The sequence below is a fragment of the Vespa crabro genome, chromosome 18 (genome assembly GCF_910589235.1).
Source record: "Vespa crabro chromosome 18, iyVesCrab1.2, whole genome shotgun sequence".
Lineage (NCBI taxonomy): Eukaryota > Metazoa > Arthropoda > Insecta > Hymenoptera > Vespidae > Vespa > Vespa crabro.
In genome coordinates this window covers 398,693-426,599 of record NC_060972.1, presented here as the reverse complement: position 1 = coordinate 426,599, position 27,907 = coordinate 398,693, and the positions used below count along the sequence as shown (strand labels likewise).

Genomic DNA, 27,907 nt, shown 5'->3' with positions numbered 1-27,907 from the left:
AAATCCAATAGTTTGCCTTGTACCTTCGTACAGTGCGGGTATGTTTTTCGCATTTTCTACTATTTTCGGCGGATAGCGCGGTAATTCTTTCGTTAGCTCGACGTGTAATTGCGAAAATGTGCATTCTCTCGTGTCTGTTTACGCACACAACGCGATTTCGATGGTTCTAAGAAAGTATAAAGAGAAATAAGCATTAGGGTAGGAGGTAGAGACAGAAATTCCGGTTCGATTTCGCGAGAGAAGACCGGACGCCCGTCCTTCGTACAAAAGGAGCAAGAAAAAGAAGAAAAAGCAGCAGAAAAGAAGCAAAGAGGAGGAGGAGAAGGAGGAGGAGGTGGAGGAGGAGGAGGAGGAAGAGGAAAAAGAAGAAAAAGAAGAAAAAGAAGAAGAAAGCTTCTCTCCGGTTGGTTTGATAGAAATAAAGAGAAAAAAACTTTCGCTTTTTACCGCACATTGCGACAACGACAACGACAACGACAACGACGACACGATACGATACGAGACAGCTACGAGGACGAGGACAACGGCAACGGCAACGATGATATCGTCTAAGTCGACGTTGACGACGATGGTGCGGTGGCGGCCTGGGAAAAGGGTTCTTTTTACGTGTTGGTAGTGCGTGTTGCCTCCGGTATCGCGGGAGAGACAAGGAGGGAGAATGGGATATGAAAGAGAGAAGGGGGAAGGGGTATAGAGAGAGAGAAAGCGTGTGTGCATACGTATGTCCTATGTATCTATGTACGAGAGAGAGAGAGAGAGAGAGAGAGAGAGAGAGAGAGAGAGAGAGAGAGAGAGAGAGAGAGAGAGAGAGAGAGAGAGAGAGAGAAGGCGACACACAAAACCAATATCTCTCGTCAGTACGCTATTCGGGAAAATGTGTTATGTATTTACGTGGAATATTGCGTAACACCGTGGACCGGGAAGTGTTTGAAAACGCATGCAACGCGCTGACAAGACTCTCCGTTTGGCTTGATGCGCTTCCTTGGGTGTTTCGCGAAAATCAGGGCTGTGCGCGTCTTCTACAGCTGGCTGTCTACCGGCACTGTTCTTGTTACTTCTCCTGTTACTCGTCGATCGTTTCTTTTATGATGAGTTTCTTCATTTCTCTGTGTTACTATAGTTTATGTTACTTCTTTTATTTGCGAGCATACATACCTGTCATAAGAGAGGAAGAGAATAGGAATTTTATATATTAAGAGGAAGGGAAATAGGAGAAATGTTTTGAAGAAAAGGCGACAACGAAGATAGTATCGATAAATAGCTAAAGAATGTATAGAGAGAAAAAGAGAGAGTAAAAGGATAACGTACGTACCTCTCATTGAATCAAAGAACAACCGTCATTCGCAATATAAGTATTACTTGTCGACGCAAAGAAAACGTTTGCTTATATTTTTCTCTCTCTTGTGTCGAATTCAAATTAGTTTCTCTCTCTCTTTCTCTTTCTCTTTTCCTTTTTTCGAAATGTACACGAGATTCACAGCAAGAGACCATGCTGAATGAAAATTCGTAGGTATCTACTTCTTTCTCCTTTTTGTATTGGAAAGATTTTTAAATTTCCAACGATCATAGTTTTCTCGACGTTTTAGAGTTTTCTCTCCCTTCTTTCTCTCTCTCTCTCTCTCTCTAGCTCCCTCCTTCTCCCTTTCTCCCCTCCCTGCTTCTCCCTCTCTTCTCTCTCTCTCTCTCTCTCTCTTTCTTTCTTTCTCTACGAACGTCTTCTTCTATTTCCACCACGCGAGGTCACGCGCGATAAGTAAGTTCTTCTCGCGTAACTCGTAGGCGAAGAAGGTGCAGAGAGGCAGAGTGGAGTTCTGTCTTTCTCTTTCTCTTTGTATATCGGTGTTCGCCGCCGCCGTCGCCGTCGCCGTTGTTGCCGCTGCCGCGTGTCGTAGGTTACGAGTTAGATACTATGGCTACGATTATTTTCTTCGAAGGAGGAAGGAAAGAAGAGAGACGAAAATGGAGTGGTAAGAGAGAATACGGGTAGTTGAGAGAATACGGAGAGGAATGTCGTTGCGAAGCGTAGAAGACAATCGACACAAACGCCGCTATTTCGCTTCGTGAATGAAGCAGAAAGAAGCTTGCTCTCTCTCTCTCTCTTTCTCTCCCCCCCTCTCTTAACTTTTTTAGTGGGTTTGGAGTAAGGTATGTACGTCGAGATCGGGATTAACGAGTAGTAGCCGTGTTTCTTGTTCGGCGGCTCTTCGATTCGCTCGCTCGTCCGTCCGTCCGTCCGTCTGTCCGTCCATTCGTTCGTTCGTTCGTTCGCCGCGTCACGACGGAACGACTCGTGCATGTGTGTTGTGAATAATGGATGTATCGGTGGGTAAGGCGCGCTTCCTCGATATCCTCTTTGCCACCATCATTTTATTTCTTCGCATCAGTATATTCTCTTCTTTTTTGTTAGTTCGTTCATTTCTCGATGACTTTTTTTTTTTTCTTTTTTTTTTTAATGCTCTCGAACATCGAAGTATGTTTGTTAATTATATTTAATTCAAATTCAAAACGTCAAACTGTTTTTGATAGAAAATTTAATTTATTTTATGAGAATCATAATTTTGATTTATAATTTTGTTTGATTTGATTGAAATATAATTTTGTTTGATTTTCAAAGGTATTAATCTAGAATTGAGTGATATAATTTAACGCTCGATATCGATCCATCGAAGCTCGCCGTAGTTTCGACCTTATCACACATGTAACACCATTATTAAACGCATCGAATTTCGCGGCTGTACGCTTTCCGCCACACCACACTACTATCAACAATACTACCAACACCACCATCATCACTATCCCCCGCCACTACACTACCACCACCATCACCACCACCACCATCATCATCATCATTATCATTATCATTATCATTTTTTTCTCGCTGCCGTGAACATAGCGAAAAACATCGCTCAAGCCTAGCAGAGAGCGAGCATACGGCTGAATAACTAAATCCCATCGGAGTGAATGTCACTTTGGCGCAAAGTATAGTGACGCGCGAGCGAGCGCGCGCATTTATATGCGATCGTGTATGTGATATGCGCGCACCCGTGCGTTTATACCTATCTCTACCTACCTATTTATCTATCTATTTATCCTACCTACATACGTATGTAACATATTGCGCGCGCACATATATTTACGTGAAACAATCCTATGCTTTCCGTGGATATGTACGTGCATGTGTAAATCGTCATGTATATTCCGGTACGACGACGCAATGAATTTGTGAGGTTAGATTTTAAGCTCATGTCTGTGATACGTCCGTTTTCCTCGAAACGTGAAAAGTGAGATCTCGTCTTATCAAAGGGATTATAATAACGTAAGTTAGTCGAGAAAAAAGGAAGTTATAGAAAGAATATAGAAAGTGAAGAATGAGGAAAACGTGTTGTGTATTCCTCTTTTATACCCACAGAGAGATTACATACGTCGCATTTTTTTTTTTCTTTTTTTTTTTTTTTTTTTTTTGAAGCGTTACATTTATTCTCGTGGCACAATGTTTTTAAACTGCTTTTAATCGCTTTGTCGTTATAATGGCGAATTTTCTCTATTAAATTAATTCTATTTTCATCGTATACCTTATTGAAGTTCTTCTGTAGTGTTGGTAGTGTCGTGGTAGAGGTGGCACCAATCTTACCGAGATGACTTTCTTATGTCTGCTGCTGTGTGAGCATTTAAGGTTATGACGATCTTATTCGGAAATCGCGTTTTATTATCGATACTTTTAATATTTGATAATAATTAGTATATATGTCGAAATAAAATATGTATTTATTTGTATTTGATTTTGTTAATAATTTTATTTTTCTGAGGTTTATCATACTTTTCATAAATAACGTAATATACGAGTTAAAATTATATGTTCACTGTGTTTGGACGAGATATTTCATTTTCTTGATTAGAAATATTATTTTTTTCTGCATTTATATATTTTTATAAGATAAAAGAGTCATACCAATATGCTTCATATAATCTCATTATATCCTTTTATACCAGTATTTTTTAATTAAAACTGATGTTTATCTGTTATTTTTAATCGAATTTTGAATTGTAGATTGAATGATTCTGATAATTTAAAGTTTCATTAATTAAATTTCGCGCCTTCGAAAATCCAATCGAATTGTATTGAATTCGAAAGGACGAGTAGTGATTGGCTTACGAATCGATTCGTATTACGATAATTATTTCGAAATAAAAAATGGAGTTTTTATCAGGATGAAAGTTTCTTGATTACACGAAAAAAGAGAAATTCGCATTGTAATTTACATTTTAAAAATTAGTTTTTTGGGTCGTTGAATTGCAGTGTAATAAATCATTCCAATTGCTTATCTTTGTTGCTTTACTTTAAAAATATCGCATTTGTTAATATGGAATTAAATTTGATGAAATTTCATTAAGCAATGATACATCATACATTTTATTTTATATTAAAATCGAATATTTGTATTGTTAAATAACAAGATAAATATAAATGATTACAAGTTTCAACGAACGTTGTTCTGTGCGATGGAATTAGATGAAAAATAAATGTAAAAAAGAATATATATATATATTAAAATTAAAAATTCAAATGAGAAACGCGGAACACTTGAATAGTTGCACATTTTGATTTGATATACGTATTATCATATATAGTTGGAAAAAATTATAAATACATTTTTTACAGCCTCCCCTATGTGATTTGCAATGAAACGCGTTCGCGGGCTGGACGAGGTAGCGTCACCAGCAGCAACGTTAAAACCCTCGTCGGTGAGCGGAGGAAGTGGTCTAAGCGGTGGTGGAGGTTTAGAGTATCACTCAAGTAGCGGAATAGGCGTTGTTGTACCTGGTCAAGCTGTTCGATCTGTTACTTCAAAGGAAATGCCGGGAAGTATACAATTTGGTACCGCCCAAGCTCAACAGCAGTATACCGGTGCAATCGTTGTACCAACGGCTACACCATCCCCTATTAAAGTATGTTATATTGTCTAAATGTATATGAAATTGTTATTTTGATAACATTCTTATATAAACCTAATTATCATTTGTAAGATTTTGTAAATGAAAACATTGTATACTTCTTTTTTAGGGAACTGGATCTACAGGAGGGCTTAATTCTACATGTAGTGGTACTAATGTAAATACTGGTGGTGGGTTGCACGGTGGAATAAGTAGTGGAAGTAATCACAATATGGGCTCTCAGCAACCTACAACAGGATCGCAAACACAAGTTCACACACAACAGCAGGCAGCAATAAGGCACAAGGTCTGTATCATATATATTATAGACTTCAGTAAGCATTTGCTATAATGTAACATGTTCCTAGGTACATTCGAGCAATGTAGCGCCATTGGCATCTACACCTCCAGGTCCTGGATTAGGCAGTGGGAGTGGATCTCAACAATTTCAAAGATTAAAAGTTGAAGATGCATTATCTTATTTGGATCAAGTGAAGTATAAATTCAGTGATCAACCACAGGTTTGAATTTTATTTTTTGTTTTCTATGTGTTAGATAAGTAAATATTAAAGAAAGATAATATTGATGTTTTATTCTTTATAGGTTTATAATGATTTCTTGGATATCATGAAAGAATTCAAATCTCAGAGTATTGATACCCCAGGTGTTATTACACGAGTGAGCCATTTATTTAAGGGACACCCTGAACTCATTGTTGGTTTCAATACTTTTCTACCACCAGGCTACAAAATAGAGGTACAAGCAAATGAGCAAGGGTATGCATTCCAAGTATCAGTTAGTATGCCTAGTCCAACTGCTACTCATACAGCAACGTTATCGCAACATCATTGTACGGTGAATGTTGGTTCACCACCTGTAGCAAGTCCGCCAACACAACCAGCAAAAGCACCACCAGTTTTGCAAATAATGCAAGGGTAAGAAATATAACATCTACAAGTTTATATGTGTTCATACGGAAAATGTTTTACCTTGTTTTTCTACAATTATATATTTTTAGATCTGGAAGCATACATCATGCCTTAACAAATAATATTTCCAATAGTAGTATAACGGTTCATGCACCGTCACCGCCACCTATTCAAGCCTACAACAATTCTCATGTTAGTGCTGCACAAGCTCAGGCAGTAAGTCAAGCTCTTAGTCAAGCTCAAGATGGTATTCCAACTAGTGGTCAAACGCAACAAAGTCAGCCTGTGGAATTTAACCATGCTATTAACTATGTTAATAAAATAAAGGTTTGTTTTATCTTATATATGATAATAATATATACATGATAATGATAGAAAAATAATGAATTATATTTGTAGATTAAAAATTAAAGATTAAAAATTTATGTTACATAAAATGTTTTTTAAAATTTTAGAATCGCTTTCAAGGACAACCAGATAAATACAAAAGGTTCCTAGAGATACTACATACTTATCAAAAAGAACAACGCAATTTGAAAGAATCAGGACATATAAGCGGTACAAGTGGTGGTAGCGCTGCTAGTAACGTAAAACATTTAACAGAAGCTGAGGTTTATAGTCAGGTTGCTAAATTGTTTGAAAACCAAGAAGATTTACTTGCTGAATTTGGTCAATTTTTACCGGATGCAACTAATCAGCAGAGTTCGTTGGTGAGTCCTGTGATCGAAAGATGCATGCTATATAATGTACGTATAGATAAAAATCGATATTAATTTTTCCTTTTTCGTAATCATTGTTTGTTATAATACACAAGCAATTTTGTTTAATTATTAATATTAATCAGGACTAGTCTGCTATGTTTCAGAGTAACAAGACTGCTCCAGTAAATGATCATACAGCAATAATAAAGAAACCATTGAGTCTTAAGGCGACTTATAACAACTCTGCTAATGTTTCACGAGATCTTCGGGAATCAAGTGGCACTTGTATATTGGAGCGTGATAGCAGAGATCACAGGGATCGTGATCGTGAGAGGGATAGGCCAGGTGTTCGAGAAATCAGCACTGGTCAAAAATTGGGTCACAGTACAGGGCAGCTAAAAAGAAGTCCATCATTCTCTACTTCTGTTACTGGTGGCAATTCTCATATTCAACATGGACCACCTCCATTAAAAAAACACAAAGTAACATCAATGCGAGATGTTACTATAGCAGAAGCCGGAAAATATGGTACATTGAATGACTATGCATTTTTTGATAAGGTTAGTATCTTTTCCTTTTTTTTTTATTTAATATGTAATTTTTTATTAATATTGTTTTATTATAAACAAAAAATTGCATATATATGAATTATGATTTATTTAATATATTTTAGGTTCGTAAGGCTTTGAAGTCACAAGAGGTTTATGAAAACTTTCTTCGGTGTCTTGTACTTTTTAACCAGGAAATTGTTTCTAAATCAGAATTGTTACAATTAGTTACACCATTTCTCGGTCGTTTTCCGGAACTTTTACGTTGGTTTAAAGATTTTCTTGGTCATTTATCTGATTCTTCCAATACGTCAGCAAATAATACAGGAAGTAGTATAGGAGTCGAAGCACTTCCAAATAATGTAGCGCGTGGTCACCAAGAACGACCTCAGGGTGACTTGGCAATGGAAATTGATTATACAGCATGTAAGCGATTAGGAGCTTCATATTGTGCTTTGCCTAAGTCTTATGTACAACCAAAATGTACTGGTAGAACGCAATTGTGCAAAGAAGTTTTAAATGATACATGGGTATCATTTCCAACTTGGTCAGAGGATAGTACATTTGTTACATCGAGGTAAATATAAAATCTGAGGTATTTGTCTTGATATAATTTTTCTGTTTTTGTTTCTAAAAATGTAAAACTACCATATCGTTTAACAGAAAAACACAATATGAGGAATTTATTTATCGTTGTGAAGATGAACGATTTGAATTAGATGGCGTGATAGAAACTAATGCATCAACTATTAGAGTATTAGAAGGTGTTCATAAAAAAATGAATAGAATGAGCCAAGAAGAACTTCAAAAATTTAAACTCGATGATTGTCTTGGAGGTTGTTCTCCCACAATACATCAACGAGCATTAAAAAGGATATACGGAGATAAAGCTGCTGATATTATAGAAGGTCTTAAAAAAAATCCTGTAGTTGCAGTTCCAGTCGTTTTACGACGCTTGAAGAGTAAGGAAGAGGAATGGCGAGAAGCTCAGAAAGGTTTTAATAAAATTTGGAGAGAACAAAATGAGAAGTACTATTTGAAATCTTTAGATCACCAAGGTATTAATTTTAAACAAAATGATGTGAAAGCTTTAAGATCCAAAAGTTTATTCAATGAAATTGAAACTTTATATGATGAGGTTAGTATATCATATAATTATTTTGTTGTATTATTTTGTAAATAATATATGTAAGGTTACTACTGATTCTATATATTTGATTTTATCTTATATTTTATGGATATTGAATTTGCTATTACAATTTTTTTTATAGAGACATGAACAGGTAGACGATGGAAGCGGTGATAATCAAGGAAATAGTGGTCCACATTTAGTGTTACCTTATAAAGACAAATCTGTCTTAGATGATGCAGCAAATTTATTGATACATCATGTAAAACGACAAACTGCTATTCATAAAGAAGATAAACAGCGTATAAAGCTTTTACTTAAGCATTTTATACCAGATCTCTTTTTTCACCCACGCCAAGAGCTTAGCGATGATGAGAGAGATGAAGATGGTAGATATACTTTTAAATATATGTATTTTAAAAAGGAATAAATAATATTTATATATATATATATTTATTTCCTATCTTGTATAATATATATATATATTACATAATTTCTTCATTATGTTATTTATAATATAGTTAATTTATAACATAGTTTAATATTTATATATATTTTTTGTATAAATTGAATATTCTATTAATTTTTTTAGATGACAAAGAGGATGTGGGTGTGGCAGCATGTAGTAATTCTCAATCTGTAACCATGTCTACATCGCCACATGGCGGTCTTCAAGCAAATAGGAGTAAGGCCCCACTTTCCCCAGTCCTGTCTTCCACTTCAGTTAAAGTCGAACCTGATATCAAAATACCTATGCATGCCCTGTCAAATGATCCTGAAGAGGCATATACTCTTTTCATGGGCAGTAATAATTGGTACCTCTTTTTGAGGTTACATCACATCCTCTGTGAAAGATTAACTAAGATGTATGAGAGAGCGGTAGCCCTTGCAGAAGAAGAGTCTAGATACAAACAGCAACGTAAGGAGAGTACTGCTGTGGCTCTCAGGTTAAAACCAAAAAGTAAGTAAATAATTCTGTCCTATTCGAAATAAATTTTTAATTATTTTTATTATATTTATTATAAACATATGTGGTTTTTATTTAACATAGATGAAATAGAAATTGAGGATTACTATCCTGCCTTTTTGGATATGGTGAAAAATGTTTTGGATGGAAATATGGAGAGTACAGCGTATGAAGATACCTTGCGTGAAATGTTTGGTATACATGCATATATTGCCTTTACTTTGGACAAAGTTGTGACATATGCTGTGAGACAAGTATGTATACCCTTAGGAAACTACTATTTATTATTTTTTTTATGAGTGATCCTACATTTTTGTTATCTCTTGCGCAGTATTTATGCAATAAATGTTTGGATCTTTTTTTGTATGTAACAGCATTTTTATCTCTACAATATATTTAATGTTAAAATAATATATAATGTAATTTTTATAGTTGCAGCATTTAGTGTCTGATCCTATATGCCAGCAATGTATGGAGCTATTTCAAAGAGAACAACGTCAGCCAAAAGAAAGTAGTGGAGCTGGTGGATTATGTGTTACAGCTTATATGAGGCTTGGTGCAGAGCTTTCATATCAACGTAAGGCAGAAAAAGCAATGGCTGATGAAAATTGTTTCAAAATATATATAGTAAGTAGACATTTTGTGATACATGCGAATTATACTATTATAAAAGTATGTTTTATTTAAATTAAAATTTTATCAATATTTGTTTATACTAAAAAAAAAAAAAAAAAAAAAAAAAAAAAAAAAAGTTTTTTTTTTTAAGCAAATTATAAATATATAGATTTTTTTATATAAATTATATAATTAATTATAAACTTATGAATATTTTCAGGTATTTTTCCTATATTACCCTTTGTCATTTTGTATATATGATTTGTATATTATTGCAAGGTATTATTTAAAATTAAAATTTTTTTACAGGAATAAAATTAATCAATACAGCTAATTCATTGCAAAAATTATGAATACTTTTATGATCAATAATATTTCATTTCATTTATAAATTAATTGTTAATAATATTTATTTTTACAATTTCACTTACATACAAAGTGTAAATTTATTATTATATCTGAATTTTCGTCTACTGATCTAAAGTAGCTATATAGCAATTATGTTATCTTGTTATCATCTATTTATAAAATATTTATTATAAAATAGTTGTTTTCTATTACAGTATAAAAAGGATTGTAAAATGACAATGGAACTGTTGGATACAGAGGGTGATGAAGCAATGGACAGTGGTTGTAGAGAGAGAGAAAGAGAAGGAGTTATGGTATCTGAGAAATGGTCAACATATGTGGAGAGGTTCTCTGCTCCGCCTGGTCAAACTAGCCCGAAAGACACTTCTGCTGTGGTAGACAATGAGCCAACGACCAATCATCCTGTGAGTAGTGACCAGGCAGCAAGGGGGGTTCGGGGCAGAAAGCGCAAGAACACTGACATTAGCAAGAAGGTATAGGATCCACATCCCTTTTCATAATCATTGCCAACGTTGAAGTTTACATTCACTTGTATTTTGATGTCTGTGATCGGAGTTGTACCGTTATCGGTCAGTTTAAAAACAGTGCCCCAAACACAACAAATCTATTTTAAGAAATTAATATTTTCTTTTTCTTTTTATGTTAGAGTTTAAAAGGCAAATTAAAAGTTAATTACTAACCCAAGAGTAATAGTAATAATAATAATAATAATAATAATAATAATAATAATAATAATAATAATAATAATAACAACAATAATAACAACAACAATAATAATAATAATAATAATAATAATAATAATAATAATAATAATATTAATAATAAAAATAAAAATATAATAATAATAATAATAATAATAATAATAATATTAAATAATAATAATAATAATAATAATAATAATAATAATAATAATAATAATAATAATAATAATAATTAGACATCTTCTCGGGAATTTGCCTTGAAGCAGTTACTGTTGATTTCCCACAAAGTGGGAAATGCTTTTAAGAAAATTTCAACTGACATAACTTGTATTATGTCATCACTATAAAGATATTAATACTATGGATGGTTATTTAGAATTTTCTTATTTTATGTAAATTATCTGTATAGTGCCAGGGTTTTATAAATCGTAGGGTCTGATATCGCGAAATCTCTATATATAATACGTATTTCATATACGTATACATATATGACGTACTAAAAAGTTTTTAAATCAAAGAAAAGCAAAGCTTATACATACATTTATTTTCATAATGCTCAAAGACTTTTAGATAAATACGGTTTTTTACCATGGATTGCAATGTGGTGCTGCAAACAATGTAAAATGCTGTGAAATAGAGAAAGTCCCCTCTTTTTTCTTTTTTATTTAAATATTAAAAGCATAAGATTGATATAAAATTAACGGTAAACTTTATTTTAATGGAAAGTATCATAAAAACGAAATAATGTGTTCTTTTTTCATATTGAAATATTTTTAAAAAGTCGGCAGTACATACTAATATATTTCTTTTTTTGTTTTTTGTTTTTTTTAATTTTAATTTTTTTTTTCTTTTTTTTTTTTGTTACAATGTTATAGTATAGAAAGAGTTATTTACTGTTCATAAAGAAATTTTATTTAAAAAAAAAATATGATTATTTTAATTAATAATTTCCATAATTTTATTTAACGTTTAAAAGCAATATTCATGCATTGTCTGTTGCAGCATGTGTAAAATATATTTAAAAGAAAAAAAAAGAAAAGAAAAGAAAAAGAAAAAACCATTTATATAACGTTATAATTAATTTATAAGCTTTCTTAAGCTTCCTTTATTATCACTTCATAATTATAATTGTGATAGCTGCATAATAGTACTTATAATTAATCTGTAAAGAAGGTAGAATATTCGTTAAATTTACTATTTTGAAGGAAAAAAAATTATATGATAGACTTCAACATTGCCTGTGGACATTGTTGTACAGTCATGGTATGTATTGTCATGTTTGACACATGACATTTAGTGAAATTGTCCAAAATAATATCAAAATTGGCTCAACGAAATGAATAGGGAAAAAGTCTCGTGTATATAATTATGTATCATGTATCATCGTATACTGTCATCGTTCGGTCGTCACTCATCGTTGATATTGCCCTTCACATTCATTTAGAAATGAATACGGTTAGAAGGTTGATTAACTATGGGTTAAAGTAGCAGTATTCAATAATTAAATAACGCGTTTGCGTAATTAGGGTGTATGCATAGCATACGAATTAACATCATCTGAGCAGTGCCATAATGAGTGTAAAATATAGTGATATATAGACACATACATATATACATACGTATTTGTGTGTGTGTGCGTGCGTGCGTGTATATATATATATATATATATATATATATATATATATATATATATATATAGTCTCATATAACATTTGGTACAGTCAATTCTTAAAATTTCTTTTATTTTCTTCTTATGACACTGCATATATATTATATAAGATAATATTAGAAAATATTAATACTACTTTGTGCTCTAAAGAATGTAAATATTTGATCACATGAATTTGTATATATGTTTTTGATACGCAGCTTAGGTCATTTGATAATGCATCTCTAATTTGTAAACCATATTTTCACTATCACGATCAGTCATATATATAGTGAAGCCTTTGGAAACAGATACATGAATATTGAGTTTCAAATATATCATTTTCACATTGTATTATGCCATGCATGTGTATGTTCTTATATGCCATTTGCTTTAGATTAAATTTTTTTTTACAATCAACTATTACGATAATAAAAACTAAAAAAGGTTCGTTGCTAATATATTTTCTTCACATAGAAAATTGATATAATTCGTAAATGTGTTATAAAGTGATAGAAAAATAATATTTAAATAAATAATTAATAAAACTTAGATCATTTTAATGAAATTTTCATCAGTGACATGTTTATATATTGGCAAAAGTTATAAAATAAACTTGCGCATGCTCGTTCCATCAGATGTAGTCGCGATGTAAATCAAATTTAACGAAATTATTGAAAGGGAAATCGGGTGATCAAAGGCTGTCTGTATATGGAATGAGTATGTATGCATATACTAATTTGGGTATAAGCTTTAAATAAATAAACATACAATTGTGTGGCATGAACCAAGTGTGTATAAACTTAATCATTGCGCCTTTGTTGAATAGGTGTGTATATGATATTTTTTGCTGTGTACATAGTAATATGTAATTAGTACAGCACAGATCACATATGTGTTGTAACATGCAATCAGAAAGTTGCTTACATGCTTACTGGATCTACAATATTACTTATGACAAAAAAGCTGCAACACAATGCATACATATCACATCATTATCTAATGATTTACCAAAGGCTTCACTTTCTTATGTAGTTAATTTAGTTATCGTTCTTCATTCGACTTCGAACATGAATTAATTCCAGTGATAATCATTTGTTATTCTCTCGTTTGGATTTTGACCTTACTCCATTCCTGCATTTTTAATCTGAAAGGTTTTAATCTAAAGGTTTTAAATTTATGGTAAGAACTCTTCCGCTCATCTTTGAAGTATGTACATATGTTAAAATTACTTTCGAGTAGATGTTATATTTCAGTATTTATTTAGTAAAATATCAAGAATTGGTGTAACATTGTGTTAGGACTTTCTTCAAGACTATATATATACTTGGTAAAAATAGTAAAATCTAATAACAAATCGATGTGAAACTTTTTGTTTATGCTGCCATATAGAAAAAAAACTTTATCTGGAAAAGGAGTAAACGGTCAAAAAAAATATTAGTAGCATTGTCCTCTACGTGAACAAAATGTAAACATTCATTCTTACATGATATTACATCAGAAAATTTTAAGAGCGAGATATATATATATACATATATATATATATGTGTGTGTGTGTGTTAAATTACGAATTTAACATAAACGTTATTAAAAGATGAAAACATTAATATTTTCTATTTTCTTAGTGATTTAATAATATTTTAGTAGATTCAATAGCACAAATCCATAATTTCGCATATGTAATTATTCTCACAGACAGTGCATATAATACCACTGTAACATTTGTAATATAATTTCATTGAAATTCTCATGTAAAACGTATACAGACAAAAGTTTATGTGATCGTTGTAAGTTCATATCTATGTTTTCATACAACTGCAGTGAATTTTAAATTCTATATACAAAAAAAATATATATATATAATTCGTATAAGGCAAATATATATATACATACATATAAGGCATATATATGTATATATATTTTATAACTGTAACCTGTATATGAAATGAATATGCATATAATGATAGATGAAACAATATTGTATAGAAGAGAGATATTGAAATACATGAACAGTGCTTTTAAACATTATTGTCTAACATCATTTTGTACCACTAAATTTGTTACGTTGATACTCCGAACTCTTTTTGTATGAGCTTTATGCTTATACTATACTCTGAAGATTCTTTAGTATATTACCTAAATTTCTTATTGTCTATGCATATATAGATACATGTTTTATATATGATATGATTGTGAATTTTAAGTCTTATGTTTTTTCTTCTCATCTGATTTTATTTAAAATGTTTTCATATACAGCTTTAATTCATTGTCTATTTCATGCAGATGGAATTATATGTGTTGAGAGTAATATATCTCTTTTCTAACATATTTAAATTTTAAAACAGTAAAAAAGAAACTTAATTGGAAAATTTTCAATATTTATGCCAAAATTACATTAATGTTTTCCTTTTTGTTATATTTTGCATTGTAAGGATACAATGCTATGCATACATATATGTCAGTCAGTTAACTGTTTGGGAATGTTTTCTCTTAAATGTGATTTAAAGTTTAATTTTCCTTAAAAAACAACTGCTTATTCCTATACTACAAATTTATTTTATGCATTCACATTTTTGTTTTGATTAATTTAGTATAAGCAGTTTAATAATTCTACTACATATACTTTTTATTATGCATTTGTCTATCTTTCATCAGTGAACGATTGGTTACATGTTACTTAAGTTATTATTATTTCCTTTTATGATAGTATATTGATTTTAATATTAATATTTTTAAATCATATCGAATGCATTAATCAGATACAAAAGTTCATAATATATTTCTATCAATGGTGGTATTGACAAAAAGAATGTTTGGGAATACTTATATAAATATACATGTTGTATAGAATATATAAATTTCAAAAATTGTTTTTTATAAACAATTTGCTAAATTCATATTTTCTCTAAATATAAAAATCACGTAAAAACAAGTATATTTTTGGTACTCATTATACGAATATATTCTTTAAATTTTTGTTAAAGAACTATTCTACATTCCATGTAATTAAACTAAATAAATACATGTGTGTGTCTAATTTAATATAGTATTATGTAACTGCTTCACTTTGTAATAATGCATATAATATTAACATTAAGATTATTACAAGTATGCATATAGACACATTATTATTAGATATGAGAGTAATTGACTAAGAACAAATTTTATATCTACATAAAAAGGAAAAGAAGTAATGACAAGTATATAGAAAAGCATATTAACTATATATTTCACTTTTGAATGTATGAAATGCGAGTTATTTTTCTGCTTAATTATTCAACTTGATTCGGGTAATTATTAAAATAGAAAAGGGAGATTTGTGGTTCCTTCACAAATTAATATTCTTGCAAATATTTTCTTTTATAAATATTTGTTATAACTTATATTTATATTTATATATGTTTGTTTATAATACATAGTACATAGTAAATTGTACGAATTCACTATTATTTAAATTTTTCAAACATTAATAAGTAAGCAAATCAATACACATATTCATGAAAATTTATTTTAAATCCTATTTTGAGTATTATTAAAAGTTTTATATATTTTTGCAGGAAGTTGATAGTTATTATGTGTTCCTTTTATATTATAGGAGAATATAAAGCCTATCTGTTAGTTCTAAAATTATAAATATATTTTTATTTTTGTCTAATTACTACTTATTGAAAGATAGTAATATAAAATAATTGTTGTAGATGGATGGACATAGTTGGAATTCTTTAAGCAGAATCTTGGCAGGACGGAAACCAGTATTTTTGTATCGTAATGTCAGGCAATGGCGTAAGAGAGCTGCAAAATTAATGAGGGCATCTATGCCTAATACTAATCATCCAGAAAAAGCTTCGGAGTAAGTATATTATTCTATTACCTCTCTTTTTTTCTATTAAGATTTTATTTATTTTTTAATTAAAAATATTTAATATATTAAATATTTTTTATTCTTTTATTTTAGTGTATCCAATAAAGATAAAGCATTGGATAGTGTCAGTGCACTTTTAAAAAGGCCATCAGGCTTAAGGTTGACAGATACTGGTGACACATCTGAAATTATTGCCGCTGATGAAACACAATGTCGTTTTAATCCAAATAGTTATCAGATGCTTTATGTTGCTAGTAAAGAGGCTTTCCTTTATAAACAAAATTCTTTTAGTCGTGCTAGAGAGGTATGTACATAAAATATAAACAAATATTTAGAGATATTAATGTTTCATTGATTACAATTATAATAATATGTCGGATAGTATAGTATGTATTTATTAACTATAAATTAATGAATATATAAATTTTATTTATACAGTGTCATCCAGCAGTGACAAAACATTTAAATTCGAAATTTCATCATTGGCTTTCATCGTGGGCATCTAAAAATGTCGCAGATGTTCAACATCGATTGTGTCAAGATTGGTTAATGGGGCGATATGAGAACTTGATCCCTCATAGAACACGTGTTATTACGGACAATGATCAAACGCGATCACCATATCGACAGTATAATCGGTATCGCGTTGAACGTTTACAGTCGGACGTTCTTACAGAACCATGTGTGTAATTTCATTATTTTTCCGTTTCTTTTGCGATTATCTGTTATTTTAACACGACTAAATTAGACAACATTTCATATTAATTCATATTAATTTGATATCAATGTACATTCTGTTCCATTATCGAATGATTAAGTGAATCGATACATTTAATTCTGTGTATTGTATATGGATCTCGAAATATCTTTGGCCTCGCGTTTATGTATCCAGCCAAATATTTTAATTTTCACTATGAAAACGATATTCAATATCAGTTATGGGAACTTTTCTTCGATTATTGTATGAAATTATAACGAAGGATGTATTTAACTGATTATTGACTTTATTCCAGGTATTATAATTTACCAGCTTTAACATTTGTGATAGATTTATGTCTTCTTTTTTTTTTCTTTTTTTCTTTTTTTCTATACGTGTTATATGTAATTAGAAATATCACACATTGTCATCATCCGTGTATATCATTTATTTCAAAATAATATTCTAATAATATTTTATTATTAACAAAAGCAACCTCGAATGACAAAATAATCCTCGGTGTGTATGTTCTATATCGAAACGTATGAAAGAGTTGGCAAGTTAATTCATAAATTATGTATAAAAAAAATTCTAAAAGATAATTTAATAAGACTCTTTAAAATATTCTAATGATTTCAATTTTCGTACATTTCTTTCTAAATGTATTGTGAAAACATTATGTTTAAATGAATTTTGATCAATCAAATTAAATAATAATTTTGTATTCATTTTATATATCATTGTATGTATATAATGTTTTGGTTTTTCATAATGTTCTTCATAGAAGCATAAAATTTTTCGTAGAAAAAAGATTTACGAATAATTAAATTCTTTGAAATTCACATAAAGAAACGTATTAACAACATAAGTAAATATCCTTCGTTATATTTTATATGTCTAAATGCCTTATAAATATTCTCTTTAATATTTCCAACAACTTATTTTCCTTCTCTCTTTTCCTTATCGATTTATTTTGTTTCCTAAGACACACAGATTGATCTTAATTTGGCTAACTGTACCATGTATGTACATATTTGTACATATGTGTATATGCAGGGATATTTCAGACGCGATTAAATACCGTTGTATTTTTGTATAATACGTCCAAGCACTATTCTATAAATTTTCACACAAAACGTTACATTGTATTTGAATGCGAGAAGAGTTTCATAAAAGTGCAATGAATGCATCGTTGCAGGAGAATGAATCTTCTTTAATTCTCAACGATAAATTTACGAATAAAATAGAGGAATGAAGTTGAAGGAGTGCTTTATTTGTCATATGCAATATTTTAAGATTTATGTGTGTGATTTTTAAAAAGATACTGCACTTAACGCATGTATATATACTGAGTGATTCCAAAGTCAAATGATTTCGCACTAGTGTTATATTAAACGTTTACTAATTAAAAAAAAACCACACACAAATCTTTTCAATTAATTTTAATTTTGAGTTTGATCATTATAGAAAATACACATACATCATTGAAATTGTTGACACTTATTCAAAATCATTTAGTATGTATGCATGTGCTTATTATGTATGTGTGTATGTGTGCGTCTCGCATATGTATATATAAAAAGTATGTATATGTAAAAAGAGGAGACATGGATCTCTGGGCCTTATGATTTACCTGATCTTATTATATAAGAACTTTCAGAAGTATAAGAACAAAAAGAAAATATGAAGATTAATAAGAATGTTCATGTATAATGAAAACAAACAACCAAATATAAGAGAAAAAAGGAAAGAAAAAGAACAAAAAAGAAATACATGTAACACATCAGAAATAAAAATCAGATATACACCGTATTGATATAAGCAATGAACTCGAGTTTTTTGCACACGAATCACATGTAACACAAGAAAAGATTGCTTACATTTCATTTTTTCTTCTAATCTTACCACCACGATCGTATATTTAATATAATGCACGTACGCGAATGTGTTCGTCGTGTATGAGATGAAGAGGAGGAGTAAGAGGAACGTATGATCGTGTTTTTATATACTTCCGTAAAATGTTATTTTTTTAACATATGTTACGTGTAAATCTTATTATCTTACTAAAAAAAAAAAAGTATATCTCGCATTAACTTAATTTTTATTATTATTATTATTATTATTATTATTATTATTATTATTATTTCTTTTTTTCTTCCCTTCGTTTTGTTATTCGTTTTAAAGTTTTTATGTGTTTATGCATTTTACGGATAACACAAAGTATTTATTCTTTATATACATATATCTGTATATATATATATATATATATATATATATATATATATATATATATATATATATATATATATATAAATGTATAGGTACAGATATGTTACATGAAATATGATCAAAAGGAAAAAAGAAATAAATATACTAAAATTAATATACTTTTTCATCATGACTTTACTGATTAGTAATCATTCTCATTCTGTGTGTATGTGTGCGTGCGTGCGTGCGTGCGTGTGTGTGTGTGTGTGTGTATGTATGTATGTATGTATGTATGTATGTATGTATGTACACATATATTACTGTATTTTTTCTTTTTGATACAATGTATGTCGATAACAATTTTTTAAAAAAGAAACGAAACAAATACAAACAAAAATATGATCGTCTTGAAATGCACTGTTATATATTCAGTTGTATATGTATTCTTTACATTGAGACTCTTCTAGGTTGTATTATATATATATATATATATATATATATATATATATATATATATATATATATATATATATAAAACTCATTACACTGTTAATAATCATACAATTAAAGTAATCGAATAAGATGTTTACAAATTGAAAGCGAAAATAATAGAAAAAGGATGAATGGAGAATAGAGAAAAACAATGAGAGAGAGAGGGAGGGAGAGAGAGAGAGAGAGAAAGAGAGAGAGAGGTCTTCCGATGCTTGACTTATTTGTGAGTTTAGATATAATGTATTTTATAATATTAAAAAAAAAATATCGCCAATTTAGAAAAAAGATACATTTACTCCATGTATGAAAATTAAATGTACAGGCAATTTTACTAAAGATAATAATTTAATGTTGATATATTTTGCACAAATCATTATTAATATTAATAATAAATCATTAATTTTAAAAATTCTATCGTATCGTGTGCTTCGTTCACAACCTGATTATATGAATTATTAATCCTTAAACTTTACTAATAGTGTTTCAATAGTGATACATAATATTTTTTTATAACAATAATAATAATAATAATAATAATAATAATAATAACAATAACAATAACAATAACAATAACAATAATAATGACAATGTTCGGCTCTCCAGATTTCGCTAAGTCAAAACTCATATGCTTTATTGATCTTATTTACACAATAAAAAAGAAAGTTCCGCACTAATGTGATTTTATTTAAAATGACTTCTATTGTGAACTCAGTTTTTATAAAACTTGTTTTAGTAGAGCGATGAAAGTACCGAGTTTTTAAAAATTTACATTTAAAAAAAGAAAAGGTAAGTAATTTAATTTAATTAATATAATAGTTATATTTATCAGTGAATAACATTCTATTAGATAACTGTTTATATTATACTTTGTAAATCAATTTTACAATAATCCATATATGAAAAAATCTCTTCGTATATTTTATTCCTGATTTTTTTTTTTTTATTATTATCATTAATCATGATTTTTCTGATCTTAGAAGGTAATTTCTTGAATTCAAAAAACATTGTTTTCGATAAAATATAAACATTCATGCAGTTAATATATAATGAAATTGGAAGAAAAAGAAAATAGGAAAAGAATAAAGTTACTCCAATTTTATGAATAAACTTACTCGTTTTATTAAAAATCGTATCATATTCGGGGCTAATAAAGGGCGAGGAAGGAAGATAGGGAGGTAGGGCTCGTAAAGGTGGAGGTCGATAATATTAATTATATAATAATTGTACAATACAATTGGTTTTGTACTTTTATCTTTTAACTTATTTTTTGTTTGTTTTGTTATCTTTGTATATTACACATAAAAGTTATTTGAAATACTGCATTACGAATACGTTTAATTAGAGCCTCTGTCAAAAAATGATTACCATTTTCTTTTCTGAATATTTCGATGTAATAATTAAACATAAAAGATGTTCTTTCTTTTTTTCTGTTTTGCTTTCTCTTACACTTTTTTAACAACATTTTTACTTAATTATTATTTATTATTATTATTATTAGCAATTTGCGTGTAAATTGTTATATATATACATATATAATCGATTTCGCGAAATAACGGAGATCATAATTTTCGAACGATGTTAACTTCATTTTTGTTTTGGCCTTCTTTCTTTCTTTTATTGTTGGTATATAATTTATTGATATATAATTTATATGAGGCTAATGATTTTTTGTTTTTTCTTCTTCACATAGATTTATCTCTCTTAATTATTTCAAATGTTTAAATCTATGATATACTTAAACATTAATTGCTCGTATTATTTTACAGAGAGTTTTTGCTTTTCTCTCTCTCTCTCTCTCTCTCTCTCTCTCTCTCTCTCTCTCTCTCTCTCGAATAGTCGATAAGATGAGACGACAAAAAATTATTCAATATTTTTCGTAATACTACCACACAAATTACTATAGCTATTTTTTCAATCACGATCCCATTTCCATTAAGTACAACGTTATTAATAACTTTGGAAAGGATTCGCGTGGGACCTTATTGTAAAACAAAAAAAAAGAAAAAGAATGAAAAGAAAAAAGAAAATTGTAAATACATCAAAAAGTTAATCTTGTTACTTATACGATATTTTTGATTCTGTTGGTATGATTAGATATGTTGACACATTGTTGAAAACGTTGTGACAACTGTACTACTTGTGTATGTACAGGTATTCATAACTTATGTAATTATTACACTACATGTATAAGATTTTGTGTAACGCGTTATCATAATATTGCTTATATTTTTAAATATAATGTTTCCTTAATTTTGATATTATTAATTTTCTGGAATATTAAATATTTCAATAACAATTTTAATTCCGATTATAAATATAATCGATAAAAAAAATATTAATTTTTTGCATATATATATATATATATATATATATATATGTTATTCTAATATAATTAATTTGCATGTAATAATCAACAATGCGTCGTACCTAAATCACGTGTTCTACTTGACTTGGTCTCTCTCTCTCTCTATCTCTCTTTTTCTCTTTCTTCTTCTCTTTTTAATAAAAATATTTTAATAATTATTTTTATATATACCACTTAGAAAGAATTAATCGATTGTAAATTATTACGAGCAAACTGTTTTAAAACTATATTTCTAAATTGTTAACTTAATTATATACATACACACACACACACATATATATATATATATACATACACACGTGTGTGTATGTGTGTATGTGGGTGCGCATATATCGGATGCGCTGAAAACCGACTAACGAAGGACGATCTTAAGTGACCTTACAATTGAATTCAATTTAGGAATTAGAAAGAAATGTTTTCTTCTGTTGATGCTGTTGCATATCGCATCGAAATGATACATATTTCAAATAATAAATTATGCGAAAAGTATAAAATTAATTCTTTTTTACTTTAACTTTTAGAAGGTGGTCATATTTGACCAAAGAATAATATATATATATATATATATATATATATATATATATATATATATATATCTATTTATTTATTTATATATATAATTATTATATTATTGTATTGAAATATGATAAATGGCAGAAAAATTATTGAGAATAAGGGAAGACAATGTGTCACTAATATATATATTTTTACCTTTTTCTTTTTTTTTCTTTTCTTTACGTTCTCTCATTTAAATCGTCTGGATCGTCCCGTGAAAATAAATTGATACAAAAAAAAGCTCGAAGGATAAGGCTTTCTTTTATAATGGAATATTACTCGTTAAATTTATTGAATGTGTTTTGTGTTATTGACGTCTTTGATTTAAAAAAAAAAAAAAGAAAAGGACAAAAATAAAAAAAGGAAGAAAAGGATAAAAGTCTTCTAATTCGTGTCTTCTGTGGGTGCCTCGGTATCATTCGACGTCGTGTTTTGACGACACCGATATACGTATGCACTTACGGATAAATCATCTTCCGTATGTACGCACTTGTATGAATAATCTGGGCACTCGCATCTAAGAAAAACAAATGAGAAAAATAGATCGATATTTGACTTCAATACTCTCTTAATATTATCAATTATATTTTAATTAAGAAAAAACGAAACAAAATTAAAGAATTATTCTCTATAATAATTGATATACCTAAATATATATATATATATATTAACGATTTTCTAAAAATAAATTTTAAATCTAATGAACATGCAAATAGAGCATAGAAATCTTTTTTTCTTTGAATCAAGTCTATAAAAAAGTAATTCCTAAATTTTTCTAAAAACGCTATCGTAATAGAAATTAATTAGAAATCTTGTATAGCCGATCTATCTAATAGATTTTATTATAAAATTTCTACAGTATTTGTTATTATATTAGAGGATGAAAATAGGAGAATAATGAACACTGGCCATCTTGCTCGTTCTATAAATAAAATCGAAACTGTTTAGATTTCGACATTTTATGGGTTTAATAACGTGGCACTAAAATCATACTACGATTCCTACAAAACGAGTTCAAGAGAATATATACTACTTCCACTACTACGAAATATTGGGGATCATTGCCCCTGTTCAGTTTAAGTACTGTTTAAATTAGTCGACCGTTTCCTTGTCGGCATCGTTTCATCTAAGTTATTACTGTCGGGAACTAAGTCAGATTTCGGATTTATAATATGTCTATAACGTATGAATATATATATATATATATATATATATATATATATATATATATATATATATATATATTGTGCGTGTGCACTTGAAAACGAAATGCTCTGATAATTTTTAATTTTACTTCTATTAGCAATCTTTTTTTTCTTAATAACCCACACAAACCAATTTCATATATTGTATATATATATATATATATATATATATACAGAATGAACTAAAAGTACAAGATGATTCAAAAAATCAATTATGCTTTTTATTCAACGGACTTTTTATACTTTTAGTTAGGCTTGTAGTTATACAATTTGAAAAAACAATAAACAAAGTATTAGCCTAAAAAGCCATGAAAAAAAAATAATTAATTTTTAAGATCAATGGAACTTTTGATCCTTACATATAAATCCGCAAATCATATCATTAATTAACATTAGACATATATCGTCCCAATCGAAATTAATTTTATTTATATTTTGATTTAACATATTCAATTAAAGATGAAATAATTAAACAATTTTTTCTTTTAACTTTGATTCTAAATAATTTTTTTTCCAACAATTCACCAATTCGATATATTTATGCTATCAATCTTAATGTATTTATTTTTAAAAACATTCATCCATCCTTTAATAATAAACTAATAATAATATAGCGATAATAAACGAATGTAATATTACAGTAATAAATACTTATTGAAAATTTTTCAATATATAAAACTATAATAAATAAATATGATAAAGACAAGGAGAAGAAGAAGGTTAACTTACGTGTTTCTCATGAAATATTCGAAGCGTCGCGTGAACTTAGTATAGATCGCCCATCCACAAGGGTTGCCTTGACAAATATGTCGTGTCCCGTTTCGTTCTTCAAGATCAGTCGAGCGTAAATCTCTGACCTTGTTAATTACCGTGTTCCGTAGCATTTCTTCCATTGCTTCGGAGAATTCCTATATTGAATGAAGAAGAAGAAAAAAGGAAAATATATATAACATTGAATGAAGAAGAAGAAAAAAGGAAAATATATATAACATTAAATTAAATAAATAAATAAAAAACGTTTCTGCATTAATGTACCAACATAGATGATATTAAAAAAAAAGGAAAAGAAAGCAAAAATTAATAATCTCTATATAACAAATTGCAAATATAATCGTTTGTTTGGATGTCGCAGAGATGAGAAACAAACAAAAAAAAAATCGACGTAGAAATACATAGATACATAGTGAAAGAATTTAAGAAGTCAATTTAGATCAAGCGCGTGTTAAACGGATTAAAATCGATGATTTAACAAGCCCATTAATTTATATTACGATGATGTGTAGACCTATTTTACAACTGCGTGCACGAGTGGAACGTAATTAATAAGAAAAAAATAAAAAATAAACAAAAAGATGATAATAAAAAATTTATAAAAGAAAAAAAAATATATATATATATATATATGTATATATAAAAAGAAAAAATATTAAATCGGATCACCGGAATAAAAGAAGGAAATGTATATACACGCACAAAGTTCTATGTATTACTTATTAATATCTATACATATACATAATAATGCGCCGCACAGAGAAATACATACGTACATAAATCAAAGAGCGAATTGGCAAAATCGCGTTCATACCGTCCGATTATCTTTCGGCGTTTATTGCGTCAAAACCTAACGACGCAGTTCGGGGTCAATGCCATCGACCTCGAATCTTGAAAAAGAGATGCGTATGCTTGCCTCCGAAGGCGTTTTATATATCCATATGTACATATATGTATGTGATGTGTGTACAAGTATATATATGTATGTATCTATGTATTTACAGTATGGATGCATCCATATATGTGTATCATATATATATGTATAAACAAATTTTAATATATATTAGAATTTATTTAGATTCTTTTTTATCAAACATTTTACGAAATTTTAATTCATAGAAACTTATATGGAGAGATATATGCGCAAAGTTTGTGATAAAAAATAAGTAATAACATTTTTGTTTAATTCCTTAAACAAATATATTCATTAGAATTATGTGTATATAAACAGAAATGAAGTGAATGTTCTTTCATAAAATTACGATATATCACGAAAATCATTCGATCGACAATTTTATATTTTATATGGATTTTAAAAACAGGTATAAATATTTATTATATAGATTATATGCATTATTTTAAATTTGTTATCTGTATATACTCCTCTGTTAATAATATGAAATATATATATATATAATAAATAAATCAAATATATATGTTCTTCTACAAATTAACATACGTATATGCAAAAAATAGCGTAATATATATAAATTTAATAATAAAACATTATGCTCTTATATAGATGGAAGTATATACATTTCTATATACAATACAAATATTCTATACTTGAGCAAAATATTAATAAAATGAAGATGAAATAAAAATTCGAATTCGCATGAAAAAAGTAATTTTAATTCTAAACTGAAAATTTTGATAGTACCAACGAAATGCCTGTATAAATCGGCTATATAAATTCTTATATACAACATACATACATATATACAATGAGAGAAAGAGAGAGAGAGAGAGGAAGAGAGAGAGAGAGAGAGAGAAAGAGAAAAAGAGTATATTCAAAACAAGGATGAATAAAATTCAATTGAGACAAACTCGAATTTGCGTAAAAAAGTGATTCTAATTCCAAAACCGAAGATCTTGATCGTATCAACAAAATTCTTATCCAAGTATAAATAAAATACAGTTGAGAAAAAGATTCGAATACGTGCAAAAAAGTGATTCTAATTCTAAACCGAAAAACTTGATCGTATTAACGAAATATCTTTAAATGTCTTTATGTACAACGAATATATTACAATACATTTAATTCAAATATGAATAAAATACATTTGAGAAGTATTGGAATTCGTGTAAAAAAAAAAAAAATGATCATAATTTTAAATCGAAAATTTTGATCATACTAACGACTGATTAAAAAAAGAAAAAGATATAATAAATGAATGAATGAATAAAAAATAAAAATGGAAAAGAAAACGAAAAAGCGAAATGAGAAAAATAAATAAACAAAACAAATTTGAAAAAATTTCTAAATTAAGGGAAAAGAAAAAAATCGTACTTACTTGGGAGGATCTAACCACAGCGCTGTCACTTTCCGTAGAGTACCACATGATTGTGGTGATGAGCGTAACGATGACAATAACGACTTTGCGTTCCATTTTTTTTTACTCCTCTTCGAATACAAAACAATTTTAAACAAATCCTTTTAAATTTCAAAACTTTTAATCCTTGTAACTTCGCGATCCTCAATTAGACAACCACAAATCTCTCTTTCTCTTTCTCTCTCTCTCTTCTTTCAATGTCCAGTCTTGTTCCCCGTCGAAACAAGGGAACCGTTTGTTCGTTGGCGGGAAAACGCGATCCTTAAGCACGTTTTATCGACGATCTCTTCTTTTGTACATGTAAAGTATAATCAAAGGATATTGTATAAGGGAAATAAAACTTTAATAATAATTTGGAGTTCAAAGTATAGGTATAGATAGGAGTGAAGGAAATAAGAAAAGAAATGATATATAAGATAGAGATCTTCGAATTTTTTGTTTTTAGACAAAACCAAATCTTTAAATAGAATAGAAAGGAAAAGAAACAAACACACAAAAAAAGGGATATGGATATAGAGATATATATCAATATATAAATATTGATTGAATGAATCCAAAGTGAGCTCTGTTGATATAATCTTTCTCTCTCTTTTTCTATCTTTTTATCTCTCCTTCTCTTTCTCTCTCTCTCTCTCTCTCTCTCTCTCTCTCTCTCTCACTCTTTCTCTTCTGTAGCGCAGAAAACTCCCCAAAAACTTCCCCAGAAATGAATTTCTATGAACTTGTATCGCGTGTTGAATTTCGTATTACGTACGCTGTTTTCTCTCTCTCTCTCTCTCTTTCTTTCTATCTCTGTCTCTCTGTTCTTATCTCTTTCTCTTTTTCTCTTTCTATAAACTCACGACTCTGTTCGAAATTTATACATAGACTGTTCTCTCGT

At 29.0% G+C, this 27,907-nt stretch overlaps 2 protein-coding genes and 1 long non-coding RNA gene across 12 annotated transcripts; 1 reads left to right on the top strand and 2 right to left on the bottom strand.

The window, feature by feature from the left end:
• Positions 1 to 23,097, top strand: LOC124430394 (paired amphipathic helix protein Sin3a). Of its 10 annotated transcripts, none has more exons than XM_046976895.1 (18): positions 4 to 403; positions 4,661 to 4,947; positions 5,063 to 5,239; positions 5,301 to 5,453; positions 5,536 to 5,867; positions 5,996 to 6,188; positions 6,317 to 6,607; positions 6,712 to 7,122; positions 7,236 to 7,687; positions 7,774 to 8,248; positions 8,382 to 8,628; positions 8,832 to 9,200; positions 9,291 to 9,460; positions 9,639 to 9,833; positions 10,385 to 10,663; positions 16,238 to 16,389; positions 16,495 to 16,705; positions 16,840 to 23,097. In XM_046976895.1, exons 2-18 carry the CDS (start codon positions 4,681 to 4,683, stop codon positions 17,089 to 17,091), a joined length of 4,626 nt encoding a protein of 1,541 aa, XP_046832851.1. In that variant the 5' UTR covers positions 4 to 403; positions 4,661 to 4,680; the 3' UTR covers positions 17,092 to 23,097. The 10 variants fall into 10 exon arrangements, 9 of the variants coding, with proteins under 9 accessions (XP_046832851.1, XP_046832849.1, XP_046832853.1 ...); XM_046976893.1 differs by having other exon boundaries at positions 5 to 403; positions 5,951 to 6,188; positions 6,727 to 7,122; XM_046976897.1 differs by having other exon boundaries at positions 5 to 403; positions 5,951 to 6,188; positions 10,385 to 10,594.
• Positions 748 to 1,439, bottom strand: LOC124430398. The gene is made up of 2 exons (XR_006943755.1): positions 1,313 to 1,439; positions 748 to 1,155 (listed from the first exon to the last, which is right to left on the bottom strand). It is a non-coding gene; the product is annotated as an uncharacterized LOC124430398 (long non-coding RNA).
• On the bottom strand, positions 20,893 to 27,907 carry LOC124430397. Its single transcript, XM_046976904.1, has 4 exons — positions 27,687 to 27,907; positions 26,989 to 27,316; positions 24,653 to 24,831; positions 20,893 to 23,235 (listed from the first exon to the last, which is right to left on the bottom strand). The coding sequence occupies exons 2-4, from the start codon at positions 27,082 to 27,084 to the stop codon at positions 23,103 to 23,105; spliced, it is 408 nt and encodes a 135-aa protein (XP_046832860.1). The 5' UTR covers positions 27,085 to 27,316; positions 27,687 to 27,907; the 3' UTR covers positions 20,893 to 23,102.